The following is a 14,738-nucleotide window of genomic DNA, read 5'->3' on the forward strand; positions in this document are numbered from 1 at the left end:
GAGAGGGAGGGAGGGAGGAAGAGAGAGAGAGAGAGAGAGAGAGAGAGAGACACAGAGAGAGATAATCCCAAGGAGGCTGGTACTGTCAGTGTGGAGCGCAATGTGGGCTTGAACTCACAAACCATGAGATCATGACCTTAGTCATAATTAAGAGTCGGAAGCTTAACCAACTGAGCCATCCAGGAGTCCCAAAGGATAGAGGTATTTTAAACCTAGTACTAAAATTTCCTTCAAAAAAGTTACCTGCAGTAACCTGCAGTTACCTGCAGTTTCCTGCAGAAAAGTTACCTACCTTCAAAAAAGTTACATCTACCTGCAGAATCATAACTTGTCTGTTCCACTAGGTCATTGCAAGTAACACTGGCTGTAATTTAAGCAAAACCCTTGTCAAGGTGTTTTCTTTTCTTTCTTTTTTAAAGCTATTTCTTTGATCACAAGAACTATATGTGATTTTTATTTTCTTTGCAATTTTCTGTATTTTCCAAATTTTCTACAATAAAAATATCTCAGAAAAAAATGTAAAATTATATACAGTGTGATTACGTTTTATAAAAATGCAAGTATAATACAAAATGTACTTGGATCACAGATAAAAGACAAGTATTTCATAACATAACTGGAGACAATCTTTCAAATTGAGGATCTAGACTTCCCAAGGTATACCTTAGAAAGAAAGAGGCCTAGGGGTGCCTCGGTGGTTCAGCCAGTTAAGCATTCAACTTCAGCTCAGGTCATGATCTCATGGTCCTGAGTTCAAGCCCTGTGTCGGGTTCTGTATTGACACCTCAGAGCTTCAGATTCTGTGTCTCCCTCTCTCTCTGCCCACACCCGTCTCTCAAAAATGAATACACGTTTAAAAAAAAAAAAAAAAAAAAAAAAAAAGGCCTAAATAATCCAGTCTCTGAGTTCACCCTCCAACTAGAGCAGTCTAGGTGTTTTCTACATCAAAGCTCTGCCTCACACTTTGAAAAATGAGTTCTGTTGTTTTAAAGAAGCATCAAAATCACTGTTCTAAATCACTGATATTTGATTTGTATAATACTACTGTTTAAAAAGGCAGGAAAATACTGAGTATATTTTAGAAAGCTAACAAAAATGGTTTTTAAAACATGGCATTCAAAGGTAAATCCTTAGCTGTTCAAAATAAGTAGGCCTGAGAGTTTCAAAACCTCCAGGTTTGACAACACATCTAATATGTGTGGGTATACATCACATTACAGTAATACAGATGTAACTTCTCTTTAACAAATAACCTCTGCAAATAAAACACTGATGCTAGTTGGTATACGTTTTGAGGCAAATAAAACACTGATGCTAGTTGGTATACATTTTTAGGCTATTGAACATCAAAGCACAAAACCATCTTTTTTATATTCAATTCAGACACGGTTCCACTTACAAGTTAGGGTATTATGGGGCACCTGAGTGGCTCAGTTGGTTAAACATCTGACTTCAGCTCAGGTCATGATCTCGCGGTTTGTGGATTCAAGACCTGAGTTGGGCTCTGTGCTAACAGCTGAGAGCCTGGAACCTGCTTCAGATTCTGTGTCTACTCCTCTCTCTGCCCCTCCCATGCTCATGCTCTCTCTCTGTCTCTCAATAATAAATAAACGTTAAAAAAAAAAAAAAGGTATTAATGAGTCCTGCAAAACTCCTATTAAGTCATTCACAGAGGACAACAGTACTTCATATAAATCAAACTGTCAATCATACACAATCTAAATGCCAGATCATATACAAACATTCTAATAGACATTTTGACATTATTGTGCAAAAACATCATGGAACAACAACAACCAAAAACTTGATTTATATTAATGTCATTTTTAAAAAATTTTTTAATGTTTATTCATTTTTGAGAGAGAGGCAGAGAGAGAGAGAGCAGGACACAGAATGTGAAGCAGGCTCCAGGCTCTGAGCTGTCAGCACAGAGCCCAACAAGGGGCTCAAACCAACAAACTGTGAGATCATGATCTGCACTGATGCTGGACACCTAACCGACTGAGCCACCCAGGCGCCACTAAATGTCATTTTTTAAAAGAAGAAAAAATCCGGCCACTTGAACAAGGATATGATTGATTTTTAAAATGACTGTAATTTGTGATTAATTTGTATTCAATAAAATTTACTAATTTTGGCAAGTTTCCACAAATATATATAGTCAAATAATTATTACCACTCCGTGATTTTTATTAACTGCCCCCAGTTTTCTCATTTGTTATTTAAGCTGATCCCTTCTTTCTCCCTTCCTGGCCCCTCTGCAACCACTGATGTGTTTTTTTCACCACAGTTTTACTTTTTCAGAATTTCATATAATGGGATCATACAATATATAATTTTTTGTATCTCATTTTTTTCACTTAACTGATAATTCATTTATTCTTTTTAAATGTCATGTTTTATAATACATAATGAAAAATCAACTTGCTACAGAAACATACTGTGTTCCAACACTTAAATAAGACACTTGTATTAAAATGAAGAGTTCATTTGTAGAATAACAGAAAAAAGGGAAATTACTATTAATATTTTACCTGTGGGCTGCAAAAGTGAAGCAGGAGGGCGAGGCTGTAAGCTCCACAAATTTTCCATACTACTCCGGTCCTTAAGGTCCAACAAATGTATTAAGATTAACGGATCAATGTCTAATAAACTACTGGTAGCAGCAGAACATAAATGTGCTCTTCTTGACATTCTGCTACTGGCGCCCAGATAGCCATGGTTACTACCTGCAAAAGAAACAGAGATGAAGAAAATGCATGCTATAAATTTGCACGAATTTAATTATCATTAAAAGAAAAAGTAGGGGCGCCTGGGTGGCGCAGTCGGTTAAGCGTCCGACTTCAGCCAGGTCACGATCTCACGGTCCGTGAGTTCGAGCCCCGTGTCAGGCTCTGGGCTGATGGCTCGGAGCCTGGAGCCTGTTTCCGATTCTGTGTCTCCCTCTCTCTCTGCCCCTCCCCCGTTCATGCTCTGTCTCTCTCTGTCCCCAAAAAATAAATGAAAAACGTTGAAAAAAAAAAAAAAAAAAAAAGAAAAAGTAAATTGGTTAGTGTTGTTTGAATACTTGTCTATGGACCTGTCTTTTAGGAGTTGGTGTAAGAACATGGTGAGAAGCAGAAAGGAGAAACCAGATTGCCAGAGAGGTATACAGAAGCACAGTGACTAAGCACTGGCCTTATTACTATCCAGAATTCTGGAGGAACCCTCAACCCCACCCTTAGGCCTAGAAATAAAAAGGTGATAACATATATAATATACACAATAAGGGAGATAAGGGTGCGGAAAAGGAGGATATATCCCATAACCCAGTGGTCTTCAAAGACAAATCCCCACAGTATCACAGATCTCAAGAAACTAGACACCAAAACAGTACTCTTCTTGAGGAGTTTTTAGACTGGACTTTTTAAGTTTATTTATTTATTTTGAAAGAGAGAGACAGAGAGACACAGTGAGCAGGGGAGTGGTAGGGTCAGAGGGAGAGAGATAAAGAGATAGATAGGGATAGAGATAGAGAGATAGAGAGATAGAGAGATAGAGAGAGAGAGAGAGAGAGAGAGAGAGAGAGAATCCAAAGCATATTCTGTGCTGACAGCGCAGAGCCCAACACAGGGCTCAAATTCTTGAACCGTGAGATCATGACTAGAGCCAAAACCAAGAGTAGGACACTTAACCAACTGAGCCACCCAGACACCCCTAGACTGAACTTGTTAATGACTGATGCACAGTATGGACACCTATGAGCAATGTGATATCTGTATCACCTACACTGGACTAAGCTCCTTAAGCTAAAGAAACCACTGGACTTGTTTCTAGTGCCTAGTAAAATACCTAGCAAATATCAGGTACAGAAATGGTGGTTTAAACTGACCTCCTTCAATAAAACTATTTAAATATGTTCTAAAGAAACTTAAAATTTTAAAGTGTTACATTCAACAAAGTCTTAAAATAGATAATATAAACATAACATAAAATAACCAGGTTCCGACTATTCATGAGTTTTTCAAAGAGATCTGGAAGGAAATAACTTAGGAGAAAAGTTCCAATTATTCACAAGCTTCAAGCTAATTATCTACTTATATATATTCCATCTGTATTCACATCCTCACCTTTTCCAACTTCTTCCTCTTCCTCTTTATGAGGTTATCATCCTACTGCAAATTTTTCTTCCCAGCCTTGGTATCCCTTCAACTCCTATTAAAAATAGCAGAAAACTCCCCTTTTTCTCAAACTGCTACAACTGCTTGGTCCTTTGTAGGAAGGCTCTCACTTCATTTGGTGACTAGCACCATGCCTGGCAGCACCACTCAGCATTCACCTGTACCATGGCCTCTATCTCAGGAGCTCACTTGGATCTACTTGGCCCTCATCCTGCAATGACACCATGGAGGATAAGAGGAATCTCCTCATCAAGGCGGTCAGTATAAATGTTAAACCTTTCTGACCAGGCTTGTTTGCAAAGGCCCTGGCCAATGTCAACATTAGGAGCCTCATTTGTAATGCAGGGGCTGGTGGACCTGTCCCAGAAGCTGGTGCTACACCAGCAGGAGGTCTGGGCTCCTCTAATGCTGCTGCCCCAGCTGAGAAAAAGAAAGTGGAAGCAAAGAACTGCAATTAAAAAAAAATTAAATAATTACTTAAAAAAACCACACACACCTATCTGCAACAGGAATAAAATAGAAATGTGGATAGAAGGGAAAAAAAAAAGAAAGTGAAAGCAAAGAAAAGAGAATCTGAGGAGTCTGATGATGATATGGGCTTTGGTCTTTTTGATTAAACCTTTGTAACATGCTCAAGAAAAAGCTGAACTCTTAAGAAAAAGAAAAAGAAAAAGCAGAAAACTATCCCCTCTCCACCTTAAAACTGCATCTTACTGATGAATGGATAAAGATGTAGGGTGTGTGTGTGTGTATACACAATGGAATATTGCTCGGCTAGAGGGTATTATATGCTAAGCGAAATTAGAGAAAGACAAATATCGTATGACTTCACTCATATGTGGAATTTAAGATACAAAACAGATGAACATAAGGGAAGGGAAGCAAAAATAATATAAAAACAGTAAGGGGGACAAAAACATAAGAGACTCTTAAATACAGAGAACAAACTGAGGGTTGCTGAAGGGGTTTTGAGTGCGGGGATGGGCTAAATAGGCAAGGGGCATTATTAGGAAGACACTGTTGGGATGAGCACTGGATGTTATACATAGGTGATGAATCACTGGATTCTCATCCTGAAATCATTATTGCATTGTATCCTAACTAACTTGGATGCGAATTTTAAACAAACAAACAAACAAATAAATAAAAAAAAAAGAACACATCTTAACTCTTTTCCTTTACTAGGAAGTTTCCAAATCAGGCTGCATTTGAGGAGTTTTAAGAATTACAGTTTCTTGGGGCGCCTGGGTGGCTCAGTCGGTTAAGCATCCGACTTCAGCTCAGGTCACGATCTCGCGGTCCATGAGTTTGAGCCCCGCGTTGGGCTCTGGGCTGATGACTCAGAGCCTGGAGCCTGCTTCCGATTCTGTGTCTCCCTCTCTCTCTGCCCCTCCCCTGTTCATGCTCTGTCTCTCTCTGTCTCAAAAATAAATAAACGTTAAAAAAAAAATTAAAAAAAAAAAAAAAAAAAGCAAATCGATCAGTGACAGGTTCCCCCACCTCCTGAGCCAACCCCCTACTAAAATGTCACACTAAAAATAAATAAATAAAATAAAATAAAACAAAATAAAATGTCACACTGATCTAAGTTCTTGATTTTATCATAGTACCTGTGTGCAGCAGCATGACATTCAAGGTCTTATACAGCCTAGTCCTAAACCAGCTTATTCACATCTTTTACTGTTATAAATTATGTTTATTTTTCTTCTTAAATTTTTTTAATGTTTATTTATTTTTGAGAGAGAGACAGACAGAGAACGAGCAGGGGAGGGGTAGAGAGAAGGAGGGAGACACAGAATTCGAAGCAGGCTCCAGATTCTGAGCTGACAGCACAGAGCCCAATAGGGGGCTCAAACCCACAAATGAGATCATGACCTGAGCTGAAGTGGACACTCAACCAAATGAGCCACCTAGGCGCCCCGTAAATTATGCTTATTTTTCTTAATTAAAACACATACATACACACACACACACACACACACACACACACACACACACAATGACAACACCTAAAAAAGAATGATGCTGCTCTAAATACTCTTCTAAAAATCTACTGGCAAGCCCTGGCTCATACAAAGGAATGTGTATGTTCATCTTTAAAACATATTGCCTAACACGTTTCCAAAGTAGTGCTACCAATTTTCATTCCTACTGACAAGGTATGAGAGTTTCCACCTCTCTACATGCCTTCAATACTTAGTATTGCCAGTTTAAAAAATATTATCATATATTAGTTGCTACAGTGGGTGTGCAACAGTATCTTATTGATTTTTACTTCATACTTCCTGAAAAAATAAAGAAAAATGAAGAGTCTCAGAGATCTGTGGGATCTCATCAAATGTACCAACATATATATAATGGGGGTAAAACAAGAGCAAAGAGAAAGAATGTTCAAAGAAATATGGCTGAAAACTTCCAACGTGATGAAAAATATTAGTCTACCACATTCAAGGAGCTTAGCTCAACAAACTCCATGTAGGATAAATACTCAAGAGATCCTTACTAAGACATAATATCAATTTGCATTTCTGATGAAAGAGGCTAAGTACTTTTTAAAATGTGCATTGGTCATCTCAATAGCCTCCCTCATGAAGGGTGTATTCCAATCTTTTCTCCTTTTTTACTGGGAGGTACTCTTACCTTTTTCTTGTTGATTTGTAGAAGTTCTTTATATGTTATAGACAAATCTTTTGGAAATTTTTAATTTATTTATTTATTCCAATTAATAAAATTTATATTGTTTGTAATAATAAATAAACAAACAAACAAACAAACACTGTGCCTTTCTAGACCAGATTACATAGCTGAGACCTTCTCAACAGTTAGATATTTGGGTCTGGAGATCAACACATAATTGTCCCACAGGTTTCTCAAAATCAACAAAGATCAAACTGAATATAGTATCTTCTGCTGCTGGACTCACTGTCTTAGGTAATGGCACAGCCTAACCCAGAAACCTTAAGGAATCATCCCCACATATCCACCAAATCCATCTCATCCAGTTAGATTCCCAAGTCCTATTGATTCTACTATTTAACATCTTTCAAAAAACTGTCTCCATCCCTACTACTATTGCCCTATGTTAGGCCCTCATAATTTTCCCTTCTGGAACATTTCAGTAGTTTCTAATTAATCTTGTCCTTTAACTCATCTTCCACTATGTAACCAAATCTGATCACACTTCTTTTTAAAGACCTTTAATGGTTCCACAGAATAAAGCCCCAAATCCTTAGCCTAGCAAATGAAACTTTCCATTACCTGATCTGGGTTCCTGCTTACCAGTCTCCACTGGCCTGCCCCCACATCAAGTCTCAATTATTTCAAGTTTCTAAAAAGAACAATGCTGCATCTTTTGCTTGGAATGCCTCTCCACTCTTAATCTCATTGTTTCCCTGCTCCTCTAATGAACTCTTAGCTCATCTTTCAAGAACAAAAGCAAGCACCACTCCCTTTCTAAAGCCTTTTTCACTCATTCCTAATTACCTGTTCTATTTTTGGTATCACCCTATATCTGTATTTACAATCACAAAGTTCTGTAATCACTAGTGCTAGATTCTCATTTTAGAAAGATAATGCTCATTCATCTTATTATACCAATGAACAACACAATGCCTGATACCAAGTGGGCAATCATTAAATACCTGTGGAACAAGTAACCTTAAAGGTCTTTAACCAAAATAAGTAACAAATGTTTTAATAACCTACATAACATCAATTTGTTATACAAGTGCGTCATATTACTAGAACCTTTTAGTTCTCAAACAAGATTCAACTAGCTAATGTTCTAGATTAGAATACTTTTACAAGGGGCACCTGGATGGCTCAGTCGGTTAAGTGTCCGACTTCCGCTCAGTTCATGATATCTCGGTTTGTGAGTTCCAGCCCCGCATCAGGCTCTGTCCTGACAGCTTGGAGGCTGGAGCCTGCTTCAGATTGTGTGTGTCTCTCTCTGCCCCTTTCCTGCTCGTTCTCTCTCTCTCTCTCTCTCTCTCTCTCTCAAAAATGAACATTTAAAAGTTTTTTTCATAAAAAGAATACTTTCACAATGATACTTTTTATTTACATTTTCAGTACTTAATATAAGCAGAAGTTCTCTTGTAACTAATGAAAATAACTGAATAAACTAAAAGCATTCTTGATGGAATGAGGCCACCTGAGTCCATTAAATATTTATTTCAAGCTATAACCTTATTTAATATTATCTACACATTGAAATTAAGTAAATGGTATTTTACCTCATACCTAGCTTCTGTGTAACGAAGATCTTCTAGTTAGTGGATAACTTAACATCTTAACTGCTATAATTCTTTAAATGATTGTGTGGTTCTGAAATATGAAACTCAAGCCTGAAATGGACTTTCCATAATTAAATTATAACAATAATACATTCCACACTCAGCCCCACCTCACCCTTAATTCAGCTTTTATTCTCTTTATATATTAAAATGTTTTATTTTAGAATAGTTTTAGATTTCTATAAAAGGTGCAAAGACAATGCAGTGTATGCCTATAAATCCCATAATCCATTTTTCCCACTGTCAACAACTTTCATCATCATGGTACATTTATCACAACTAATGAACTAATACTGATATGCTATTATTAACTAATAAAATCTGTACTTTATTCAGATTTCATTAATCTTTCTCTAATGTACTTCTTGTGTCTCAGGGTTCCATCTAGAATACCAAATTACACCTAGATGGGTCATTTCTCCTTAGGTTCCTCTGGTCTGGGGTGATTCCTCAGAATTTTCTTGCTTTTGACAGTTTTGAAAAGTACTGGTCATATATTTTATAAAATGTTCCTCCAACAAGGGTTCATGTGGTGTTTTTCTCGTGGTTAGATCGTGTTTATGGGTTTTTGGGAGGACAACACCACAGATGTAAAGTACAATTCTCAACACATCATAACAAGGGTACATATGCTATCAACATGACAACATGGATGATGTTAAATTTGATAATTTGGCTACAATAATGTTTGCCCTGTTTCTTTGGCATAAAATTATTTCTCCCTTTCTACTATATTTTCATCTAAGCAAGTCACTAAGCATAGCCCACATTTAAGGGTAGGGAGTTATGTTCTACCTCCTGAGGAGGCAATATCTAAAGAAACTGGGATTCTTTTGTAGGTGTACTATCTTAAGTTTCTTAGCTATCTGCTCATACATCTATTCACCTTTAGATTATCAATTATGTTAAGAGTAAGTAATTTTCATTGTATTTCCCAAAAATCTTGATATAGGAAAGGCATTTGACAAATGCCAAGTATTTAAAATTCCCAAAAGCATACAATAAAAATTATTTGGGTATGATTCACTATTGTATCCTCAGCACCCACAATTTAGTGTCTGAGGTATAACAGGTCCCCAAAACTATTTATTGAAATAATAAATTACAATTTCGGGGGTGCCTGGGTGGCTCAGTAGGTTTAGCGTCTGACTTCAGCTCAGGTCATGATCTTGCAGTTTGTGGTTTGAGCCCTGCATCAGGCTCTGTGCTGACGGTGTGGAGCCTGGAGCCTGCTTCATTCTGTGTCTCCCTCTCTCTGCCCCTCCCCTGCTTGTGCCCTGTCTGTCTCTCTAAAACAAATAAACATTAAAAAAAATTTTTAAAGTAAATAAATGAATTACAATCTCATAATTATAGAACATAAGCAGCATGGAACAGAGAAGTCTTTTTATTCAGTACTATAGCTCCAGATAGTAAAATAGTACATAGTTCTAGGCAAGCATCCAGTAAGTATTTGGTGAATGAATGAATAAATTGAAAAATATAACCTCTTATTTACCCATTACGCAGTATGTATAAAAATGTTTTACATAAGTATTTCCCTGTTATATAGTTTAAGAGAGGAAATGACAGATTTAACTAAGAAAAAGTATCCCAGAAGGCTGGAAAATATTCAGTAACCTTGATTTAATATACCCATCTTCCATTTTATACCAAGATAGCCTCTGAATTTTTCTATACTATTTAAAACTTTAAAAATTACATTCAACACTTAGTAAAAATATATTCACTCAATATCTGAAAAATATTAAATGATCACTTATTATATTTTTAAATGTCAGGGATACAAAATTAAGATGTGCCTTATTTCTTGGCACACAGCTTTGTGGAGCTCAGAGCCAAAAGGGATAATGGGCAGGTAAACAAGCAATTGTAATCAGGTTTAATATATATTCTAACAGGTTAATTTGAGGGAGCAGAAAAAGACCCAGGGCACACAGTTGAGGAGGGCTTCCAGGAAAAGAATACAAGCTAAAATTAAGAAGGAATAGGAGCTACGCCCAGCATGAAGAGAGACACAAGGAACATGGTGGGAAGCACATTTGGGGGATGAAAGAAGTTCCTCTAGACTAAAAAATGACAGAGGCAAGTGTGAGAGATGTAAGGCTACAGAAGTGAGTAGGAGTCAGCATATGAAAGGTCTTCTGTACCATTAAGCAAGTTTGGATTTTATCCTGTAAGTAAATGGAATTCAATAAAGGGTTTTAGAGTAGAGAAGTGACATGATCAGATATAAATTTGAAGGGGGAAAAAGAACTCATTTTGAGCATATGAAAGGAAGAATAATGGATACAAGGAACCCAGACAAGAGACTATTTTGAAAGACAGTGGCCTAGCTAGGAATGTCAAAGTAAAGTACAAATGAATTCATGCACTATTTAGGTAGAATCAACAGATTTTGGTAATGTATTACAAGCAGAATTTAAGCAAGAGGAAAAGATGAAGAATGTATAGCACCATCAATCACTAAGATGATGAGCTATTACTGATAGGCAGGCTGACAGATAAAAAGACAATGATTTGTTTGGGAGACACTGAATCTGTTAACATCAAAACCACACAGCTACATGGAACTGAAAGTTATGAGAAAAATAAAAGCTAGAGCTAGAACTTAGAGAGTAATCAGCATATAAATAGAATTGAAGTACAAGTGGAACTGAAATCACCTAGAAAAAAGTGAGAAGTAGGAAGAGTACAAAGCATGGGTGGAAGTTGCAAGGCTTCCAATGTTTAAGAGGTCTTCAGAGATCCAAACACGCCACAGAATATGCCAGTGTTTGTACCAAAGGCAACATCAATAAATAGCAATACAAAGCTAGCTTATAATTATTTTAGCCAAGATTTGCATGCTTAATTAAACAGGTCCAAGAACACAAGAGAAAAACTCAGCATTTGAGCCACTTCATCCCAACAAGAACAGTGTGGTTTGGCAAAAATCAGAATCTAAGAAAAAGATGATATATGGAGCTCTAGACTAGTTCTACCAACAGCTACCTATGTGACCTAGGCAATTAAATCTCAAGTTTTTTCAATGCATAAGATGAGCTCTCAAAAAGTCCTTTGTAAGTCACAGTCCATGAATCTATTCAGATTATTCTATAGTTAAATTAGATTTATAAACAAGACAAATATCATAAAAGGATAATTAATACATAACCGTAGAGAAGACCAAGAACTTTGGATTCAGACAAACCCAAAACTCAAATCCCTCTTTCATTTACTAAATTGTGAATGAGAGCAAATTGCTTAAATTCTCTACATACCAGTTTGTACAGCTATAAAAAGACAATATTAAAATCTATCTCACAGAATGTTAGAAATTAATGAGAAAAGGTACACATAAAAGTGCTTGTGCACAATCCTTGGTATGTAAGAACACTTACCAAATGTTAGCTATTATTGCTGTTTTAAATACCATTAGTATACACTCTAAGATATATAATATATATTGACACTTCCAATATACAATATTATATACATATATAGCACTTCCAATACCATAAGCTATATAGAGCAGTGACTGCCATATATTAAAATATGATAAAGAGGAAAGAGAAGACAGAACAGCTTGTGCATCTTAGCCTCTGTACCTGGTGGTCCTGCAGCAGCTGCATCTTCCATAAGTTCTCCCTCTTCCAATTCCATGTTGTTGTATTCCACATCATTTTCTCCCGACCTAAGAATATACAAAATTCATCATTCCTATACAGTAAGGACAATTAACATTTGTCACACCTCGATGAATTTTAAAACAGTAGTGCATAGCTTTCTCCTACAAAGTAAGACATGCTATTTCTCAATACGGAAATGAGGACAATGACTTTTAATATTATCATGGTAGTGTTAATGTTCAAACTACCTCTCAAAAACACCGAGATGGTTGGCAACATTTTTCTTTTGTAAAATTTACTTATTTATTTTAAGAGACAGAGTGTGAGCATGGGAGGGGCAGAGAGAGAGGGGCAGAGAGAGAATCCCAAGCAGGCTCCTCCCTATCAGAACAGAGCCCAGTGCAGGGCTTGACCTCACAAACCATGAGATCATTACCTGAGCTGAAATCAGGATTCGGACGCTTAACTGACTAAGCCACCCAGGTACCCCAATGTTTAATTTTTAAAATAGAAAATATAAGAACCATTGTAAGCAGAAGGAACTATATAGCTTTAAAGAATTTATAACTTAATGGTAAGAAATTAGGCTTAAAACACTACCTTTTAAGGTTAAAAAAAAAGATCAAATTAACATATATGATTACTTTTTTTTTTTTTTTTTTAAACGAGAGAGAGTACACATGCGAGTGGGGGAGAGACAGAGAATCCCAAGCAGGCTTGACATACAGTGTGGAGCCCAATGCGGGGCTAAATCCCACAACTCTGGAATCATGACCTAAGCCGAAATCAAGAGTCAGTCAGCTGCTCAACCAACAGAGCCACCCAGGCGCCCCATAAATACTGTTTTCTTAAGATGGTATTTCAGAAAAAGGGTGTTGCCTCCTACCAAAGTCCTCACAAAATCTTTCCTACCAAAAAAACTACTATTGCTTTATTTTATTTTTTTAATTAAAAAATTTCTTTTAATTTCCTTATTTACTTAGTGATTGATTTTAAGTAAGCTCTATGTCCAACATGGGGCTTAAATTCACAACCCCAAGATCAAGAGTCACATATTCTACCAACTGAGACATCCAGATGCCCCACTTATTATAATGAGAGTGCTATATGGAACAACACTAACCAATGCTAGTTTGGGATATTTAAGGAACTCACAAGGGAAATGAAAGCAAAATGAACTATTGTGACCTAAGATAAAAAGCTTCTGCACAGCATAGAAAACAATAAAAAAAACTAGCGGTGCCTGGGTGGCTCAGTTGGTTAACCGTTGGCTTCAGCTCAGGTCGTGATCTCATGGTTCATGGGTTCGAACCCCATGTCAGACTCTGTGCTGACAGCTCAGACCTGGAGCCCGCTTTGGATTCTGTGACTCCCTCTCTGCCTTTCCCCTGCTCATGCTCTCTCTCTCTCTCTCAAAAATAAATAAACATTAAAAAAAAAAAAAAACAAACAACTACTAAAAGGCAACTGACAGAATGGGAGATAATTTGCAAATGACATGTCAGATAATAGGTTAGAATCCAAAATCTATAAAGAATTTATCAAACTCAACACACAAAAAGCAATCCAGTGAAGAAATGGGAAGAGCACATGAATAGACCTTTTTCCAAAGAAGACACAAACACATGAAGAGATGCTCAACATCACTTATCATCAGGGAAATGCAAATCAAAACCACGATGAGATACCATCTCACAGCTGTCAGAATGACTAAAATTAACAACAGAAAACAACAGATGTCGGGGAGGATACAGAGAAAGGGGTACCCTCTTACACTGTTGGTGAGAATGCAAATTGGTAAACCCTGGAAAACTGTATGAAGTTTCCTTAAAAAGTTAAAAATAGAACTACTCTATGATCCAGCAACTGCACTACTAGTTACCCTAAGAATATAAGAACATTAATTCAAAGGGATATAGGCACCCCTATATTTATAGCAGTGCTATTTACAACAGCCAAGATATGGAAGCCCAAGTGTTCATTGATGAATGGATAAAGAATATTTGGTGTACACACACACACACACACACAGGAATATTATTCATCCATCAAAAAGAATGAAATTTTGCAATTTTCAACAACATGGATGGAGCTAGAGGGTATAATGAACACTAAATGAAGTCAGTCAGAGAAGGACAAATATTATTTCAATCCTACGTAGAATTAAAGAAACAAAAGAAATGAGCAAAGAGAGAAAATGTGTGTGGGCACACGCGAGACAGAGAGACAGAAAGACGGGGGTAAGGGGGGGGAACCAGGAAACAGACTCTTAACTATAGAGAACTAAGGGTTACCGGAGGGAAGGTGGGTGAGGGAATGGGGGGAACAGGTGATAGGGTGGGAAGACATTTACAGCCTCAGAATATGTCCCTATAGGATATTTATTAACTACAAGGGAAAAATTAGTAATTTCAGATTGGAGAAACCTGACAGACATCACGTTAACCAAGTGATCTAGGGGCGCCTGTGTGGCTCAGTCAGTTGAGTGTCCGACTTCGGCTCAGGTCATGATCTCGCGGTTTGTGAGTTCGAGCCCCGCCTCGGGCTTTGTGCTGACAGCTCAGAGCCTGGAGCCTGCTTCGGATTCTGTGTCTCCCTCTCTCTCTGCTCCTCCCCTGCTCACGTTCTGCCTCTCTCTCCCTCTCAAAAATAAATAAATATTTTAAAAAATT

At 37.2% G+C, this 14,738-nt stretch overlaps 1 protein-coding gene across 12 annotated transcripts in view; it reads right to left on the reverse strand.

Moving 5' to 3' along the window:
* Positions 1 to 14,738, reverse strand: part of TRIM37 (tripartite motif containing 37) — a 145,842-nt gene that overhangs the window by 51,625 nt on the left and 79,479 nt on the right. For 6 of the 12 annotated variants that reach the window (XM_049637772.1, XM_049637778.1, XM_049637779.1 and 3 more), the window contains 3 exons: positions 12,046 to 12,131; positions 2,535 to 2,729; positions 293 to 364 (listed from right to left, as the gene is read on the reverse strand). In XM_049637772.1, the coding sequence (XP_049493729.1) occupies positions 293 to 364; positions 2,535 to 2,729; positions 12,046 to 12,131 (353 nt within the window). The remainder of the gene's footprint in view (positions 1 to 292; positions 365 to 2,534; positions 2,730 to 12,045; positions 12,132 to 14,738) is intronic. The other 6 variants (XM_049637781.1, XM_049637774.1, XM_049637780.1 and 3 more) reach the window with 1 other exon arrangement.

The sequence above is a fragment of the Panthera uncia genome, chromosome E1 (genome assembly GCF_023721935.1).
Source record: "Panthera uncia isolate 11264 chromosome E1, Puncia_PCG_1.0, whole genome shotgun sequence".
In the NCBI taxonomy this organism is placed as follows: Eukaryota; Metazoa; Chordata; class Mammalia; order Carnivora; family Felidae; genus Panthera; species Panthera uncia.